Below are 20,602 nucleotides of genomic sequence, written 5' to 3'. Positions count from 1 at the left end.
GAAAGTGAACTCAGAGGTTTCAAATCAGTCTCTGAATTATTTTTCTCATCTAGGTCAGCTACCCTTTGCTAAACAATGTCCAATTCCAGTGTTATCTTGTCTTTCTAGGTTGAATATTTTGCTTTTAGGCAAGTTTGCCCTAAATTCCATAGTATTCTCAAGGAAGATTACTCCCGATTTTAGAGACCTCTAAGGAAAAGAAACCGCAAGACATTCCCACCATTAGCAATTGGAGTTATTGGGAAAGCATGAAATCGTGTTCAAGAGAAGACCCAGGTGATTAGTGGAGAGAATCCAAGTCAGAATCCTGGGAACGGAAACACCGACGGGACAAGCGAAAGAGATAAGGTCAGAGATAAGGAGTGGGCAAGCCCAGCAGACACAGGAGTCAGATGAGCACAGAGGGCTAAGAAGGAGCAGAGCAGGGGCAATATCAGTGCAGATGTGGACAGGGCAGCATCCTCAAATGCCAGTGCCCAGGAGGTAAGGCTGGGAGACCAGCTGTGATGCACCGGAAGACAGGAAGGGATGAACTCAAGAGGGGTCTCGTCACACTGAGTTGACGAATCCCAAGGATATTATAGAGGATTTAAGCAGAGAACATGTAGAGAAAGAAGAGTTTCTTATAAGGTTGTTTTTGGGGGAAAGGAGTTCGTTGCTTTGGCATGAAACAAGAAAAAGAACAGAGACATTTGCACATAGAAAACATAGCTATTTTCTTCAGAAGCTTATCAAGTACGGGAGGTGTAGGGCCGGTGTGGGGAATCACTCTAGTTTAAGTAAAAGAATTCCAGACCTACCAGTTCAATCTTGACTCATTTTTGAACTTGGAGCCAAGTGAAATCTTATAAAAGTTTTCACAACAGTGCTACACTAGGTTTATTCAGTTTCTAGATCCCTTTATGTAATATTTAATTATCCCTTTCCAAATGTCAAGGCAAGGTTGCCAATTAAGAGGCTCTGGAACAGTCAACATAGCAGTATCAAACTTGTAGTAATTTAAATTAGCCCTGATGTGGTTAAATACTAAGTGACCAGTGGATATGACAATTATGAACCAAAACGGGAAGAGAATGTCCAAAACCAACACAAAGCCCATGAGAAACATCAGGGTTCAGTATGGAGTCATTGGGGTGCAAAAACTACAGGCCAACCAGGTCAAAACGGAGTGGCTGACTGGGGGAACTGCGCTGTGTGCACACAGGATTGCTCCATATGATTTCTTACAAACACATGTAAATCTACAATGATCTAAGATAGAAGGATACTGTATTCCCCTTACCCAGGAGCCCCAGTGGATGAATGAAATCACAGACAGTACTGAACCCTATGAATACTGTGTTTTTTCCTAAACATAGATGCCTAGGATAGAGACTAATTTTTAAATTAGGCACAGTAAGAGATTAACAACATGACTGACAGTAAAATAGAACAATTATAACAAGATACTGTAATAAAAGTTATGTGAATGGCTTTGGGGCCGTTGTTAAGTAAAATGGGGTTACCTGAACACAAGCGCTGTGATACCATCACAGCTAATCTGATAGCCGAGGCGGCTGCTAGGTGCGTACAGCCTGGATGGGCTGCACAAAGGGGTGGCTACTGTCCTAGGCAGGATGGAGCAGAACGGTGGGAGGCTTCATCATGTTACTCAGAATGGCATGTAACTAAAAACTTATAAATTGTTTACTCTCGGAATTTTCTATGTAATTTTTGGGGGCCCATGGTTGATCATGGATAACTCAAACTGTGGAAAGTGAAACTTTCCCCAGATAAAGGGGAACTCCTGTGGATGAACAGATGGATAGATAGATAGATAGATGATAGAGAGAGGTAAGTTGACTTACCAAGCATATTATTTTATAACAAATATTTGTCCAAACTAAAAAAAAACATATTTAGTACCCAACTTGAAGTGATTCTATTACAATAACCTACATACTAATATCAATTGGGTCTATCTCTCAATTTCATATTCTTGGCCAATGATTGGTTAGTTCATGTGTCAATGCAATGTATTTAATAAAAAAGAAAAAGAGAGAGAGAGGCTGGCTCATTTTTTTTTTAAACCATGTAGCCCAAGAACCAAAGAGGAAGAGGTGTCAAACAAAAGCAGTAATAGCTGCCACCTGAAGGTCAAGCTCCCAGAAGGTTGCTATGGGAAGGGCAGTGGGTTTCTCAGAAACAATCTTAATCCACACACACACATGCTATTTTAAGATGTGAATATTATCACCTGGCAGTTCAAAAAAAAAAAAAGGAATACATAACTTCTAAAACGAGGGGTGTCCTATATATTAACATAGGTAGACTGTGGTGTCGCCTGAGACACGAGGTAAAAAGTCATTGCTCCAGAAGTCCAGGTTGTGCTCACGCTTGTTTTTTGTGTGGCTAAATTGAAACTAAGCCACTGGTCAACCCAGGAGTGGAATACTTCACAGCTTAGACCATAATGCAACATTTTAATGTAGAGACTTAAAAACAAAATGCTTTTGAAATATTTTCTTTCCCGTATCTCCATTCACTTAGCAGCCAGATCCTCTCTCTAGATCCATCTCTTCGCCTGCCCTTTTTCCTGATAGTCTGCCTGTTGTAGATCCATTTTTGCTCCGTGCCCTTACGTACTTGGGAAGTTAGGAAGGTACATGAGCAGATTATGACTTGCTGCAATCCTAGATAGTTTTCCATTGGTAGTCAATTAACTCAATGAACCCCTCCCTCATCAAGACCTCTTTTTCACAATTCTATCACTTGCCCCTTTTCGGCTCCCTCCCATCTTTCCAAATGTTCACTCTTCTTGTCAACCTCCCCTACCACATCAATGCCCATCTCTCTTTCAGTGGATGGCCTTGATTTTATTCCTCTATTTAAAATGAGGCAATCACCCCTTATCTAGTCATATTGCCTCCCTCAGCACTGGCTCTCATTCTCCTCCGGCATCTTTTTCATGAACATCCCCTCCCTCTCATCCCTCTATTGTCAATACCTTCCCCTGCCTTTTTCCCTTTAGTCTATAGATATGATTATATCGCCTCCAACCTAAACCCATCAAAACTCCTTTTATCAACTCTAAAGCTACTTCCCATCTTCTTCCATGTCTCATCTCTCAACCTAATATGGGCCAACCTCCATCTTCACTTCACTGAAACTGCTCTAACTTCACCTGCTACTAAATTGCCAAATCTCAATTCTAATTTACCTCATTTTTCTGCAGCGTTTGACAATACAGCCAACCTCTAACTTCTTGAACTTCTCATTCTTCTAGGTTTCCAAAAACTTGTTATTCAGACCATTCTTTTTTTTAATCCTCACTTAAGGACACACTCATTGATTTCCTTTTCTTTTCTTTTACTCTCATTGATTTTAGAGAGAGGGGAGGGGAGGGAGAGAAACATCGATGCAAGACAGAAACTCCCAGGGCCACCTCTCTTAGGCTCCCCAACCAGGGATTGAACCAGCAACCCAGGCATGTACCCCAACTGGGAATCAAACCTGTGAACTGAAAAGTTTACTGGACAATGCTCGAACAAACTGAGCCACACCCGCCAGGACTCAGACCATTCTTCTATTACTAGGTGTCTCCTCTGACCATTAGGTTTTCCCCTCCTGGCCCTCTTCTTATTCTATATACTTCCTATCTCTGAACTCATCAACATCCTAGTTTGGATCAATGATTTCAATTATCTTCTATATGCTAACAATCTCAGATTTCTGTCTTTAATCTTAACCTCCCTGCTGACCTCACTTATTCTTTTTTAATTATATTTTATTGAGTATGCTATTATAGTCATCCCAATTTTCCCCCTTTTCTCCCCTCTACCCAGCATCCCTCATTCCCTCAGGCAATGCCCACACCATTGTTCACGTCCATGGGTCATGTGTATAGGTACTTTGGCTACTCCATTTCCTATACTCTACTTTACATTCCCATGGCTATTCTGTAATGACCTATTTGTACTTCTTAATCCCCTCACTTCTTCACCCATTCCCCCACACCCACCTCCCATCTGGCAACCATAAAAATGCTCTCCATATCTATGATTCTGTCTCTGTTCGTCTGGTTGCTTAATTTGTTATTTATTTCTTTAATTTTTTAAAATATATTTTATTGATTATGCTATTACAGTTATCCCATTTTTTCCCTGCCCTTTTTTCCCCTCCACATGCGCCACCCCTCCCATTTTAGTTTATGTCCATGGGTCATACATAGAAGTTCTTTGGCTTCTCTATTTCCTATATTGTTCTTAACCTCTCCCTGTCTATCTTGTACCTACCATTTATGCTTCTTATTCCCTGTACCTTTTCCCCCGTTCTCCCCACTCTCCCTTCCCACTGATAGTCCTCCATGTGATGCTCATTTCTGTGATTCTGTTCTTGTTCTGGTTGTTTGCTTAGTTTGTTTTTGTTTTTTTAAAATATTTTATTTATTTATTTTTAGAGAGAGGAGAAGGGAAGGAGAAAGACAGGGAAAGAAACATCATTGTGTGGTTGCCTCTCACGTACCCCTTACTGGGGACCTGGCCTGGAAACCAGGTATGTGCCCTGACTGGGATTCGAACTGGCAATGTTTTGGTTGGCAGACCTGCGCTCAGTCCACTGAGCTATACCAGCCAGGGCTAGTTTGTTTTTGTTTTAGTTTTTAGGTTCAGTTGTTGATAGTTGTGAGTTTGTTGTTATTTTACTTTTCATAGTTTTTGATCTTCAATTTCTTAGATAAGTCCCTTTAACATTTCATATAATAAAGACTTGGTGATGATGAACTCCTTTAACTTGACCTTATCTGGGAAGCACTTTATCTGCCCTTCCATTCTAAATGAGAGCTTTACTGGACAGAGTAATCTTGGATGTAGGTCCTTGCCTTTCATGACTTGGAATACTTCTTTCCAGCCCCTTCTTGCCTGCAAGGTTTCTTTTGAGAAATCAGCTGATAGTCTTAATGGGAACTTCTTTGTAGGTAACTCTCTCCTTTTCTCTTTCTACTTTTAAGATTCTCTTCTTCTCTTTCATCTTGGGTAATGTAATTATGATGTGCCTTGGTGTGTTCCTCCTTGGGTCCAACTTCTTTGGGACTGACTCTCTGAGCTTCCTGGACTTCCTGGAAGTCTATTTCCTTTGGCAGATTGGGGAAGTTCTCCATTATGTTTCCAAATAAGTTTTCAATTTCTTGCTCTTTCTCTTCTCCTTCTGGCACCCCTATGATTCAGATGTTGGAGCATTTAGAGTTGTCCCGGAGGTTCCTAAGCATCTCTTCATTTAAAAAAAATTCTTGTTTCTTCATTCTGTTCTGATTGAATGTTTATCTCTTCCTTCTGCTCCAAATTGTTGATTGGAGTCCAGGTTTCCTTCCCTTCACTGTAGATTGATTCCCTGTATATTTTTCTTTATTTCATTTTTCATAGCCTTCACTTTTTCCTGTATTTTGTGTCTGTACTCAATCATTTCTGAGAGCATTCTGATAACCAGTGTTTTGAACTGTGCATCTGATAGGTTGGCTATCTCTTCATTGCTTAGTTCTATTTTGGGAGTTTTAATCTGTTCTTCCACTTGTGCCATATGATATATATTTTTTGGTCTCCCCACGCCTGTTATATTGGAAGGGGCGGAGCCTTAGGTGTTCACCAGGGTACCGAAAACCATGTGGTTGTGTTGTGGTGCTCTATGCGGGGGAGGGGTCTGAGAGGGAACAATGCTGCTTCCTTGGCTCTCTACCAGCTTTCCAGTCACTCCCTGCCCCTCGGTACCCACAAGCAAGTTGGGCCCTTGTGGTGCTGATTCCTGGATGGGTAGGTTTGTGTATGTTCTAGGACCTTGTGGGTTTCTCCAACGAACTCTCCTGTGAGGCTGGGAGTTTTTTCCACTGCCACAAACCCCACAGGTTTTTATAGCCAGAGGTTTTGAGGCTTTATTTGCCATGCTGGAAGCCTGGGTTTCTCAGTCTATATTGCTCCCATTTTCCTCCCAGTTTATCTGCACACAGATGTGGAACTGACTGTTCAGCAGCCGCCCCCTTGCCTACCTGGTCCTCCAGCGGCTGCCTTGCCACAAGTCCTCTCCGCCCTGGCTGCCCATCTCCGATCCACCCCTCCTACCAGTCTGAATGAATGTTTCCTCTTTAACTCCTTGGTTGTCAGACTTCCCTACAGTTTGATTTTCTGTCATATCTGGTGATTTTTTTTTTAACTTGTTATCCTTCTTTTGCTTGTGTGAGAAGGCAAAGTGTATCTACCGACACGTCCATCTTGGCCAGAAGTTCTTAATTTGTTTTTTAGATTCAATTGGTGATAGAAATGTATTTATTACCACTATATTGTTCATAGTTTTGATCTTCTCCTTTTTCTTAATGAGTCCCTTTAACATTTCACGTAATAATGGTTTGGTGGTGATGAACTCCTTCAGTTTTTTCTTGTCTGGGAAGCTCTTTATCTGCCCTTTGATTCTAAATGAGAGCTTTGCTGAATAGAGCAATCCTGGCTTGTAGGTCCCTGCTTTTCATGACTTTGATATTTCTTGGAATCCCTTCAGGCCTGCAGAGAAAGTTTCTTTTGAAAAATAAGCTGACAGTCTTATGGGAATTCCCCTGTAGGTAACTACTCCTCTCTTGCTGCTTTTAAGATTCTCTCTTTATCTTTAACCTTTGTCATTTTAATTATGATGTGTCTTATAGTGGGCCACTTGGCATCCATCTTGTTTGGGACTCTGTGCTTCCTGGACTTGCATGTGTATTTCCTTCACCAAATTAGGGAAGTTTTCTTTCATTATTCTTCAAATTGATTTCAAATTTCTCACTCTTTCTCTCCTCCTTCTGGCACCCCTATGATGTGAATGTTGGAATGCTTGAAGTTGTTCTAGAGGCTGCTTACACTATCCTTCTTCCACCCCGCTTCTTGATTGGTTGTTGTTTACTTCCTTATGTTCCAAATCATTGATTTGATTCTTGGCTTCCTCCACTCTACTCTTGTTTCCCTGTAAATTGTTCTTTATTTCAATAGTGACTGGATCCCTTTGTTTCTGACTGGATCTTTTTTATGTTGCTGAGGTTCCTTGAGCAACCTTATAACCAGTGTTTTGAATTCTGCATCTGATAGATGGCTTAACTCCATTTTGTTTAGTTCTTTTTCTGGAGTTTTGATTGATCTGTTCTTCCATTTGGGCCATGTTTATTTGCTCATTTTGGCAGCCTCCCTGTGTTTGTTTCTATGTTTTAGGTAGAGCTGCTTTGACTTTGTGTCTTGGCAGTGTGGCCTAATGTAGTGGGTGTCCTGTAGAGTCCAGTGGCACAGCCTCCCCTATCACTCAAGCTGGACATTGGAAGTGGGCCATTTGTGTGGGTTGAGTACACACTTCTCCTGCAATTGAGCCTTGATTTCTGTTGGCAGTTCAATGGGAGGGACTTTTCCAGGCCAGCCGGCTGTGACCTCTGACCACCACTCTCCATAGAGGATCACCTGTGCAGGGGCAGGGTGTTGGTGCTGCGATGTGGTTTGCAGCTGTCCACTTGGTGCGTAGGCTCTCAGGTTTCCTGGGTGGTACAGGCTAAGGTCAGCTCCCTCCTGTGTTTTGCCTGGGTTACCCTTCCTGAGCTATAAGGCAATCTGAGATTGCTGTTACTAGTGCTGGGCTTGGAGATTCCCAGACAAAGCCAAGGTGTGAAGCTAGGCTGGCTACTGCTACTGTTGTACCTGGGACCACTTAGCAAGAGGCACAAGGGTGGAGGACTCACTGAGGCCAGCTGTTGCTTGTTTGAGAGGATTTAGGACGTTGTGAAGCATGAGCCAAGAACAGCCATAAATATGGAAAAGCAGCTTGGGTGGGCCTGTAAGTTGGGTGGGACAGGGTCTCTAGGGATCTCCAAGGTGGGGCAAACAGTGTTAGCCAGAATTGATGGAGTCTCAGATATGACTGGCTCTGTGGCTCTGTGGGGAGAGGGTTCAGAAGAGGAACAATGTCCTCTGCCCACCTTTCTGTCTGGGAGAAAGCTGTCCACCAGGGTCTTGCATTGATGTTAGACACTTCAGTTTCTCTCTGTATGTCACTGATGGCCTTTCAAGCTGCTACCCTGGTGCTGGACATCAGAGAGAGTGAGTCTGAGTAAGTCCATGTGTGGGCTCTTTAAGAGGAAATGCTTGAGACTCCAGAAGTTATGGGGACTTATATTCCTGGCACTGGAACCCTGTGCTGGGGGGCCTGGTGTGGGGCTGGGACTCCTCACTCCCAATGCATCCCTCCCAGATTTTTATCCACCACATGTGGATGTGGGACCAGCCCATTCTGTATCTCTGCCCCTCCTAGCAGTCTGAATAGATGTGGTTTCTTTAATTCCATAGTTGTCAGACTTCCATTCAACTCAATATCTGACCGTTCTGAGTGATGGTGATTCTATAATTTAGTTGTAATTTTGATGTGGTTGTAAGAGGAGGCAAGCCATGTTTACCTATGTTGCCATCTTGACCGGAAGTCCTGATCTAACTTATTATTAATCCATAATCTCAAATTTACCAGAATGGCCCGGAGTAAATAGCTCAGTTGGTTACAGTGTCATCCTGATGTGCCAAGATCGCAAGTTTGATCTCTGGTCAGGGCACATACAAGAATCAACCAATGGCCCTGGCTGGTGTGGCTCAGGGGACTGAGTGCTGGACTGAGAACCAAATGGTTGCCGGTTTGATTTCCAGTCAGGGCACATGCCTGGGTTGTGGACCAGGTCCCCGGCAGGGGGCCTGCAAGAGGCAACCATACATTGATGTTTCTCTCCCTCTCTTTCTCCCTCCCTTCTGCAATCTAAAAGTAAAATAAATAAAATCTTAAAAAAAAATCAACCAATGAATGCATGAATAAGTGGAGAATAAAATCAATGTTTTTCTCTCCCTCTCTCTCTAAAATCAATAAAAATAAATAAACATTTACTGGAAACCTACTGCTTCCCACATATGCTAAATTTCAGTTAATGCTGTCATTATACACATGGTCCCCCAAGCCAGAAACTTTGGAGTTAGAGAATCATCCTTACCTCATCCCTAACCCTCATATCTCATCTGTTACAGAGAAATGATGTTCATTCTACCTCTATATCTGTCCCTTCCTCTCTATACCCAATGTCTTCCTTTAGCTCCAGCCTTGAGTATCTGTTCTGGAAAAGGACTGTAGCCATCACTTTTCTTCTGTTCATGTATGCAGTGAGTTGTGACAGGACAATGTGCTCTGTGGCAAATATTACAGTAAATTTCAGTAGCCCAACTAGTGTGGCGTGGGTGGAAAGGCAGTGAGAATCATAAGACTAGATAAAAAATAACATAGTTGCCGTTATTGGTGTGGCTCAGTGGGTTGGGTGTCATCCGGCAAACTGAAAGGTCACAAATTGAAAGGTTGTTGGTTCAATTCCTGGTCAGGGCACATGCCTGGGTGGTAGGTTTGATCCCCAGTCGGGGTGCATGCAAGAGGCAATTAATCGATGTTTCTTTCCCACATCAATGTGTCTCTCCTTCTCTTTCTCCCTCCCTTCCCCTCTGTGTAAAAAGTTAAAATCTTTTGAAAAATAACATAGGGGCTATTTTGTGGAAAAAATCACAAATTTCAATGGATAAAAAGGTGACTTATTGAGTGACTTTTATACATAGGCTAGAAGAGAAAATTTAAGGCAAAGCAAATGACACCACTGGCTCTTTTCTAAAGATTTCCTGCACCACCCTTTGCTTTGTTTCTGCAGATACTGCAATGAATCCTAGTATTAATAATTGTTCCTTGCCTTGATCTGCAGTACAAGGATTTCCCAGGAAAGAAACATCTATTTATTAATGTGTGATGCTTCCTCTCCACCCTAATTTTTTTTCATTTTCATTTATTGATTTTTAGAGAGAGAACAGGGTGGGAGAGAGGGGAGAGTGGGGGGGGAGAAAGAGAGAGAGGGAATTTGTTGTTCCACTTATTTATGCATTCATTGGCCGATTCTTGTATGTGCCCTGACCAGGGATCAAACGCATGCGTATGAAGACAATGCTCTAACCAACTGAGCCACCTGGCCAGGGCCAGCTGAAGTTCTATGAAAGTGAGTTTGTACTTCAAATTCTTTTAATACATGAATTAATACTATTAATTATTCCTGGTTTTGTTTTTACCCATTAAGTTTTCATTTAATGTTTAAAAGGTCATTATTTTTTAAAACTTTTAAAAAACAATTTTATTTATTTTTAGAGGGGAAGGGAGGAAAAGAGGTAGAGAAATAACAATGCGTGGTTTCCTCTCTCTCACCCCCTACTGGGGACCTGGCCTGCAACCCAGGCATGTGCCCTACCTGGGAATAGATCCAGTGACCCTTTGGTTGGCAGGCCAGTGCTCAAGCCACCGAGCCACACCAGCCAGAGCCAAAAGGTCATTATTGCGAGATGTAATACACATTAATGTATTATCAATGTATGGATATATAATAATATGTAATCAATATATAATACATTATTACATAATATATAATACATATTAATAATTATATTAAATGAAATGTTATACCTTTTATTAAAAAAAGATTTTATGTTTAGAGAGAGAGGAAAGGAGGGAGACAGAGAGGGAGAGAAACAGTGATGTGAGAGAGAAGCATTGATTGGTTGCCTCCCATATATGCCCTGGACCAGGGACCAAACCCACAACCCAGGCATGTGCCCTGACCAGCAATCCAGTCAGCAACCTTTCACTTTGTGGAATGCCACCCAACTGAGTCACACAGGTTAGGGCTCATATATTTATGTCCTACATTACCTGACTTTGTCTCCTGTCCTTGCACTTCCCCATGCTTTCACATGTTGTCCCTCTACCTAGAATGCCCAAACTCTTGTCTGACTCTGAATTCACATTTATGATTCAGCTCAAATATGACCTCATTTAAGTCATCTCCTCTGCTGCTTTCTATCCTCTGCACCTGTAGTACTTATTTTCCCACCAACCTTTGGAGCACAAAGAATATTTTTATGTACTGTATGAACTTAAGATCCAGCACAATTTCTAGTACATACAAAGCATCTCAGAATAAAATGCTGAATGAAGAAATGAATGGTATTAAATGCACGTTGGAATCTGACTAACAATGGTGGGCACTTGAAAGGAAGTCAACTGAAGCTAGAATATTGATTATAGTTAACCTTAATTGAATGTTCACTACATGCTAGGCACAAAACTAAGCCATTTCATGGACTTTAAAAATATATACAACCCATATAAAATTCACCCTTTTAAAGTATACAATTCAGTGGTGTTTAGTATATTCAGTTTTGTAACCATCACCATTAATTCTAGAACATTTTCATGACCCCAAAGAGAAACCCTACACTTATTAGAAGTCACTCTTCATCCCGAACCCCACTCCTCAGCCCCGGCAATCACTAATCTACTTTGTTTCTCTGTATTTGCCTATTGTGACATTTCACATATATGGAATTATACAATGTGTGGCCTTTTGTATCTGGCTTCTTTAATTTTGCATAATATTCTTAAGGTTGACCCATGCTGCAGGGTATGTCAGGACTTCATTCCTTACTATGTCGGAATAATACTCCACTGTCCCTGGCTGTTGTGGTTCAGTGGATTGAGAGCTGGCCTGCAAACCAAAAGGTTGCTGGTTTGATTCCTAGTCAGGGCACATGCCTGGGTTGTGGCCCAGGTCCCCAGTAGGGGGCACACAAGAGGCAACCACACATTGATGTTTCTCTCCCTTTTTCCCCTCCCTTCCCCTCTCTCTAAAAAGAAATAAAACCTTTAAAAAAAATAGTCCATTGAATGTTACCTATTCACCAGTTGATAGACATTTGGGTCATTTCCACTCTATGGCTATTATGAATAATGCTGCTATGAACATCTATGTACAAGTTTTTGTGGGAATGTGTATTTTCACTTTTCTTGGGTACATACCTAGGGAATGGAATTGCTGGGTCACATGATAAAACAGTCACATGATAACTGTTTTAACTTTTTAAGCAACTGCCAGACTGTTTTCCTAAGCAGCCGCACCACACTCCATCCACTAGCAATATTTCAGGCTCCCAGTCTCCCCTCACCCACATTAGCACCTTCTCACCCTAGTGCGTGTGAAGTGGTATGTCACTATTGTTTTATTGTTTTCTATTTCCCTAATAACTAATGATGTCGAGCATCTTTTAATGTGCTTATTGGCCATTTGTATATATTCTCTGAAGAAAAGTCTATCCAGATCCCTTGGCAACTTTTTATTGTTGAGTTGTAAGAGTTTTTATATATTCTGGATATTAGATTTTCACTTAATCCTCACAATCACCCCACTAAAGCGATAGATTTATCTCTCTTTTACAGATGAAGAGACTACACCCTTGAGGATTTTAGGAAGAGGCAAGATTGAAGCTACATCTGTGATTTCCCAAAGCCCAGGCAGACTCTTTCCACTACTCTTTACTCTTTATTGGTGATGTTTAGAGAGAGACTACATTAGTGGGTGGTTAACATGAAAATGAATGTCGTTGGACTTGAGGCCAGGGTGTTAGTAACTACCAACTAATAGCTTAAGTCAATGGTGGTAAACCTTAGGGTCGTATATAAAATTAAAAGTTTGTATTATATGATCTCTAAGATTCCTTCTTACTATGAAATTCTGACTCAACAGGGTTTTATGTTTTGCCCAGCATCAAAACAGCAAGTCATGAAAACCAATTCCTGAAATATTAGGACAAAAGGAAGAACCGTCCACTTATGTGCATCTCTCTAAAGCTCAGGACTGGTCTCTCTGGGAATTTCTGTCCCGACTTATAAGTAACAAAACCTGATTTGTTATCAAAGGCTTAAAAAAAACAGACAGTATCTTCTACTGACCATTTAATTACTACTTTCTTTCACACAAATATGAAAACCTGTTCTTCTTCATTGCTCTGCCCTGAGTAAATCACAAGATGCCATACTAAGCTAAGACTGATTTCCCAGAGGCTATCTAGGTAAACACACAATTATTTCACTTCAAACGCACAGCCATTTGCCTAAAAAAGGCTATAGATGGAAAAAAATGGATGAAGTCTTAGTGCTATCGCCTTTAGAACTATCTTTGCTACCTCTCAATACCAGATGATTTCAAGGGACGCATTTAGGAAAACTTTACTGCTTGTACAGGACTGCAAAGACCATGGGACACGTAAGTAAATTAAGCCATTAACAAAGTATCATGCAGTTTTTAACATGAAATTACAGAAAACTCAAAGAGAATATTTTCAATTACACATTTTATTGAAAAGAGTTAATTTAAAATATATACATTATTTTTTTAAAAAACATGTTATTGGTACAATACTGAACTTTTCATACAAGGATCACTTAAGTTTTACTCACTCTTACCAAAGTGCCACATTTATTTTCCTTGATAAACACTTTGCTTAAGAGTGGAGTCTCTATCGCCCTCTGGTGAAACTTCGTGAGATTGGGTGTCTATAAAAGTAATCAAGGCCTCACGGCTCCCCATAGCAGAAAGTTAAAGTAGCAGAATTACTGCCTATTCACATTTGACAGTTGTGATGTGCCCATGAGAAAGGCAACCTTGGTGGATGCCTTTATCTCCTCAAGGAAAGTGTTTCTCCTATTGCCACTCAGCCAAGATCACAGCAAATATCCTTTCTTCCTGAGTTTTTTCATGGTTCCTGTCTTCTTCAAAGACAAAAACCTCTCACTATAAATGGAAAAAATAATGTGGGAAAATTTCTAAGTAATTTAGGTTCCTATCCAGACAAAGAAGAAGTTAACAGGACAGCAAAAATGATAAATTTAGCATGCAAGAAAGGCTTTTTTAGTGGTCCCTGATTCTTCACCCTGTCGTTATAATAAAGGATACCACCACCCTTAAGTCAATTCTGCCTACAGTTCTGGGAGAAGATGACATTGTTATCAGATTTCAGAAAGCAGACTTACTATGGACAAGGGCCATTTCTAAAAGTAAACATCAACAGAGTCTAAGTTCATTCTCCAGACCAAATACTTTGGACTTCAGGTTCTTCAGTTCTCCTTGAATCTTATGTGCCCGTCTATTGCTGTCACGGACCTCACACAGAATGGCAAGATCTTGGTTTGCCCGGGCATTAAGTGTTGCCTAGAGATTTGGAGGAAAAAAATGATTAGAACATATGCCAGAGGAGACAAATCAGTCATAGAGACCAGGCTATGCTGGCCCTTTTTACGATACATTTGGTACAGAAGGTAAATTCAATCCTTAGTTTTAGTGACTAAAAGATGGAAAATTTAGAGTAAAAGAGGGCCTGACACTCTGCTTTCCCATAGAACAGAAAAGGAGACTTGAAATAGAGATCAATAAAAAATCAACAATGAGTAAAAAGAAGAGACCAATATAAGCATCACTGGTGAATCTGCCAAAGAAATTACCTCATCTTTTTTATAATCAACTTTGTTTGGAACAGTGATCACTTAGGATATGTGGATAACTAGTTAAATCCCTGTAAGAAGGCTCTTGAGGCAACTTTGTTTCTAAATAAAGCTGTGTCTGGTAGGAAAAAATTACTTTATTACTCAAATACTCATTTTCTCTATTTATAATTAGACACAGTTCTCTTAATCTACTTCTTGAATTGGGAAGGATGAAAATTTCTGTTAAGTTAGCTTAGATAAAAGTATAATGATATAGTCATTCAATTATTTAACCTATTTTTTGTCTTCCCTCTAGTGTGTAATTGTTCAACCAATTTTACTGAGACTTGAAAGATGCTGATCCCTAAGTACCTACCATCGGGGAAACAGTACATCTCTCTTCTGAGGAGCCCTCATGACCATGCGTTCTCGCCTGTACCCCTTTTCTGCCTTTTAATAATTCGGGATCAACAATTACCTTATAGAGCATTTGCTCCAAGTCTTTCAGTTTCTGCTGGAGAGCCTTAATATCTGTCTTAAAGCCTTCTACTTCCAAGATACGCCGATTCTCCAAGGCCTCATAGCGTTTTGTCATTACCTGTAAACGCTTCCCCATCTTGTTAGAGCGGTCCTAAACACAGGGAAATGAGAAGGCATTCATGATGATGAGGGAAGCATTCCCCGGGCCACCTGACTTCCCACACCACCATAAATGGCAGAGAATTTACCTTGAAGATCTCTCTCCTCACTCCCTCTTCCTCACGAATTCGGGCAAGTTCTTCTTCTAGGGAAATGCACTGCTCTTGGTACATGTTGGACAGCTTTTTCTCTTGTACTAACTTATCCCTTAGGGACTGTGGGTCAAAAGGGAAAAAATATTACTGGGTTCTATACCTTAGGTACTTCAAATAGCATTTAAATAAAGAAAGAAATGAATGAAAAGATTTACAGAAGTACAAATGAGTTAAGTAACAGGACAGCAAGAACTTTGGAGAACATTTGAAAGAGAATTCTCTTAGCTTTTCCCCAAAGTGTACATAGTAGAAATCCTTTAAAATAGGACAAGTATTTTTGGTTCTGTGAAGAGTACATAACAGAGTTCAGAACTGTCCCAGTAAGACATAAGAATATAGTCCGCCCTTGTATCTACAGGTTCCACATTCATGGAACATTTTTTTTATACAGACTTCTTTCCCTGTCATTATTCCCTAAACCAGTGATTTTCAACCCTTTTCATCTCATGGCACACATAAACTAATCCGTAAGGTTCTGTGGCACACCAAAAAAAATTTTTTTTTGCCAATCTGACAGAAAAATAGGTATAATTTTGATTCATTCAGACCAAATGGCTATTGTTGTGCTGGCTATTGTCTTTTTTTTTTTTTTTTTTTTTTTTGACAACGTAAGGGAAAAGAGGTCCATGCCCCTGACTTAAGTAGTCAGGTATTGCATGTTTCAAAAATTCTTATGGCACACAAATTGAAAATTGCCATCCTTAACAATGTTGTATAACAACTATTTACATTGTATTAGGTATTATGAGTAGAGATGATTTAAAGTACATGGGATGCCCTGACTGGTATGGATCAGTAGATTGGGTGTCATCCTGCAAACTGAAAGGTCACCAGTTCGATTCCCGGTTGGGGGGCATGCCTGGGTTGTGGGCCAGGTCCCCAGTTGGGGGCGTGTAAGAGGCAACAATCATTTCTCTTGCACATTGATGTTTTGCTCTCCCTCTCTTTTTCCCTTCTTCCCCTCTATCTAGAGGTAAATAAGTAAAATCTTTAAACATAAATAAATAAAGTATATGGGAGAATGTGTGTAGGTTAATACAAATCCTATGCCATTTTATACAAGACATTTGAGCAATCATGGACTTTGGCATCTGGAATCAGTCCCCTGCAGATACCAAGGGACTACTGTGTATGTTTGGGACACATTTCTGAAGTTCTTTAAAAAGAAAGAAACAGCAACAACACTTATTACACATGTTCCATTGAGCAGTCAGAATAATCTTTTAAAAAGCTAAGTAAGCCCTGGCTGAGTGGCTCAGTTGGTTAGAGCATCGCCTGTACACCAAAATGTTGCAGGTTCAATCCCTGGTCAGGGCATGTAAGAGAGGCAATGGATTGATGTTTCTCTCTAACTCTTTCATAAATAAAAAAATAAAAATAAAATAAAGTAAGCTAAATAAGATTATGTTACTTCCTTACATACAGACCTAGAAGAGCATTCCAGGGAGAGGGAAGCACAACTTTAAAGGCCCTGGAGTATAGGAAAAGGAAGAATGTCGTGGTTATAGAGAAATAAGCAAGGAAGAGGTGGTACACAAGGAGGCTGCAGGCATGCGTAGCAGTGAATCACAGAGGGCCACCCCTCCAACCTCCTTGTGTACCACTTCATTTTTGAGCATACACACTCCAGGGCCTTTAAAGTTGCTCTTCCCTCTGCCCTGGCTGGTGTGGCTCGGTGGATTGAGTGCCAGCCTGTGAACCGAAAGATCTGTGGTTCGATTCCCAATCAGGGCACGTGCCTGAATTATAGGCCAGGTCCCCAGGAGGGGGCTTGGGAGAGGCAACCGATTGATGTACTTCTCGCCCATCGATGTTTCTCTCCCTCTCTTTCTCCTTCCCTTCCCCTCTCTCTAAAAATAAATAAATAAAATCTTTAAACAAACTTGCTCTTCCCTCTCCTTGGAATGCTCTTCCCCTAGATCTCTATGGTAAGTTCAGTCCCATTTTTTAGGTCTCAGTAAAAATACCAAACTTGAGACAGTCTCCCTGTGCTTCTCCATAAAAGCAGACTTCCAGAAACTACATATAATCTTCATATAATACTTTTAATTCCTTAATACCACTTTTTCTTAATCTATTATTTCCTTTGTTAATGTTTCTGTTCTTTCTCACCCACTATGATGGCAAACCTGGTCAAGCTTATTTACTGCTGTAGCCCCAGAGCCTAGCCCATAGTAGGAGTGCATTAAATATTTGTTGAATGAAATGAATAAATGAGTGAAGGAATCAGTTGATTGTTTGATTTTCTAAATCTACAAACACTGTAATGATGAGCTATTCTTGAAACCTATTTATTGAGTTTATTGCTACATCAGCTTCCTGGACTGAATGGATCTTGTATGATAATTCTGAGGTTCTTTGAAATTCTCTGATTTCTTTCAAATTCTTACAGGGGGGAAAAAAAAACCCAATTTCTTCAACATACATATAGAGTACCTTAATATATTCGTTTTGTTTACGATGACTCTCATGAACAGCTGGCCAGACTTTTCCAATTTTATCTTCTTTCTTCTTACACTGTACCCTGTATTGCTTAATCTTTGACATCAAATGATCCTTTTCAAGCATCCACAACTTCTCCTTATTTTGGTTTTCAAATCTGAGTTGCAGAAAGTCTTTGGTGCTCTCATAGAGCAGTTCCTGGGTGTGGTGGAGGCTGAAGGAGGTACAAATGTGAACACATGGCATGGTATTCCAAACAAAGGAAGGACGCAGGTTCTTTAAAAACTGTACAATATATAAATTCTGTAAAATATTATTAGCAGTTTCAGCCCTGGCTGGTGTGGCTCAGTGAATTGAGCACCAGTCTGCCAATTGAGAGGTCACCAGTTCTATTCCCAGTCAGGGCACATGCCTGGGTTGCGGGTCTGGTCCCCAGCTGGGGGCATGTGAGAGGCAACCAAATCTCTCGCACATTGATGTTTCTCTCCCTTTCTTTCGCCCTGCCTTCCCCTCTCTCTAAAAGTAAGTAATAAAATAAAGTATTATTAGTTTAAAAAATATGCTTAATCTGATCACTCACAATCCCACATGTTTTACTGGACAGAATGTAATGTACCTACCCATGCTCACTGGTTCACAGACTGGTCTTTACAGATATTTTGCCAAGTGCTAATTTCAGGCTACATAATCAGAAGGACTTAATAAAAAATTTTCACACAGCCTGCACAAGTGTGGACTATTCTCAGGCACCAGACTCTACAATAAAGAACCTAACTCATGAGGATTAACACAAATTCTAAAATATCAGAAACAGCTTTGTTTTTGTTTAGCTGTGCTCTACATGTAAACTACCTGATATCAAATGTTATGTTGTTTTCAAGATCAACTTCCTCTATGAGGTCACCCTGACAACTTTAGCCCATGTAATTTCTCCATAGTCTGAAATTTCTTATCATCTTAAATCTAGTCTCCTGTGTTGTAATTCAGCTCGCTTATAATATACTGTCATGTTTTAACTGTCAATGTGCATGTTTTCCAACCTGAATGAAAGCATGTACTTGTTTGTCATTTATTTTTGCCCTGCTATCACCAAATTGTCAAGGACAGAAGCAACTACTAGACATATACAAGAAACTAAATAGATTTCTGCTGACTACTGAGATTTGGAAATAGAAAAATGATGTTTCTATCACCAACAAAGAATATCCCTAGAACTAAGCAATCCATTACTCTAACATCAACACCTAGAAAAATACTGTATCAAATAATCAAACTATTTGCAAAGAGTATTAAGTACCGTGAGGCAATCATTTTACTTTTCCACTGAAGAAGTAATGTCAGATCCACTTAGCTCTTTTCATGAGTAACAGGGCAAACAGACAAGGAAAAATGATAGCATAATGCCAGGCACAAAGTAGAGTAACTATTAGCAGATGAAAAAAAAAAAATTTTTCAGGTATATGTATGTGTGTATAAAGAGGGAGAGACTGATTTGGTTACAAGGTTCTCTTGCTTTCAATGAGTTATTTTATTCTTACATTATGCTCTCAATCACGAAGTGGGAAGTATGGACTTGTTAATGTACAAATGGTGAAAGTGACACCCAAAGGGCAGTCACCAATGGCCCTGAATTTCATGCCATTTAATATCCTCAGGATGACATAATGGAAGGAACTGATCATGTGCTCAGACATGCAGATGATGCTAAACTAAGCCGATTATTAATATTCCGGAAAACAGATAAAAAATTACAAATTATTATGACAATTAAAAAATAATGTCCCCTTAAAAACAATGAAAATCCATTGAAAAATGAAAGCTTGATGCTTAAGCACAAAATACCTAAACTAAGGCATTTTCTACCCTGTGTTGGTCAGAAATCTTAATTGAGTATCACATCCAATTTTAGTTACCACATTTTAAAATGGTGGAGGAGACACTAGAAAAGTTTGAGAATAAAAAACAATAAAGAGATGAAGAATGTAACATAAAAAAATATTATTTTAAAATGTTGGATGTTCACCATAGAAAAGAGGTGGGAGGATGCAACTTGGTAAGCATCACCAAGTGTTCAACAGATGCTTACTCTGCTCCTGTTATGGACACAGGGTAAGACCCTGGAGGAACAAAGACATAATTACGATAGGTGATGATAAATGTCATCACAGAGGCATGTTAATCATTATGGGAATGTGGAGGAGGAAAACTTAACTCTGCCTGGGGAAGTCTTCAGAGAAGCATGACACTGCATAGCAAGGTACCTGCCACAGAGCAAGTGTTCCATGAACAATAGATATTATTAGTTTGGCTATGAGACAAAGTAAACTACAGCAACAGAAAAGGAAGTGGGGCTGAAAGGTTAATTTAGTGCCAGATGAAGTCCCTAAAAATTCATGCTGAGATATCAGGGCTTTATCATAAGATAAACAGGGAGCTATCAAATGTTGTCAAGCACTTGGTAAATCCTAATGGAGGAGCTATTAGTGATAGTGAGGAAGAGTACGGAATACAAAGGGAGCAGAGCAGGAGAGGAAGCACATTTAGGTTACTGCAAAAATTTAAACAATGTAACTTGAGCCTACACAGTAAGACTGAGAACAGAGAATGGATTTGAGAGGCTTTTTAGGCTTGCACTGCATAGGGTTTAGAATGAGGGAATAAGAGTGGGGAGTTCAAGATAATCCTGAAGTTTCAAGCTTAGGAAACTGGATGTGATGTCATTAAACTAAACGGGGAAAAAGAATGAAGTACTAGGTTTGAGATGGGGGGAGGGAGTGCTTATTGGGGAAGAAAAACATATTGGATTCAATACCGTCAATCTGAGGTGGTCAATCACATTCTTGCCCACCCCTACCCCCCCTTGCCCCTGCCCAACCCCAGAGAAGAGGCATTAAGGATTCATGCCATAAATTTATTTAACAAACACATCTAGTATGTTGACTTTAACAGTTTGATCCATTTTTAAAAGAGACTGCACCTCTTCAAATGCTCCTCTTCGTATCTGTTTCATGGAT

At 40.2% G+C, this 20,602-nt stretch overlaps 1 protein-coding gene across 3 annotated transcripts in view; it reads right to left on the bottom strand.

Annotated features, from left to right (window-relative positions):
• Positions 1-13,284: 13,284 nt before the first annotated feature.
• The window catches only part of CCDC77 (coiled-coil domain containing 77), a 48,014-nt gene continuing 40,696 nt past the window's right edge, over positions 13,285-20,602 (bottom strand). For 2 of the 3 annotated variants that reach the window (XM_024556182.4, XM_045197798.3), the window contains exons 10-13: positions 17,583-17,802; positions 15,081-15,206; positions 14,831-14,983; positions 13,285-14,080 (exon numbers count right to left, since the gene is read on the bottom strand). In XM_024556182.4, the coding sequence (XP_024411950.2) occupies positions 13,934-14,080; positions 14,831-14,983; positions 15,081-15,206; positions 17,583-17,802 (646 nt within the window). In that variant the 3' untranslated portion in view covers positions 13,285-13,933. The remainder of the gene's footprint in view (positions 14,081-14,830; positions 14,984-15,080; positions 15,207-17,582; positions 17,803-20,602) is intronic. The other variant, XM_045197765.3, reaches the window with a different exon arrangement.

Source organism: Desmodus rotundus, chromosome 3 (genome assembly GCF_022682495.2).
Source record: "Desmodus rotundus isolate HL8 chromosome 3, HLdesRot8A.1, whole genome shotgun sequence".
Lineage (NCBI taxonomy): Eukaryota > Metazoa > Chordata > Mammalia > Chiroptera > Phyllostomidae > Desmodus > Desmodus rotundus.
The sequence above is the reverse complement of the archived record's forward strand: the minus strand, read 5'-3'. Positions and strand labels throughout refer to the sequence as shown.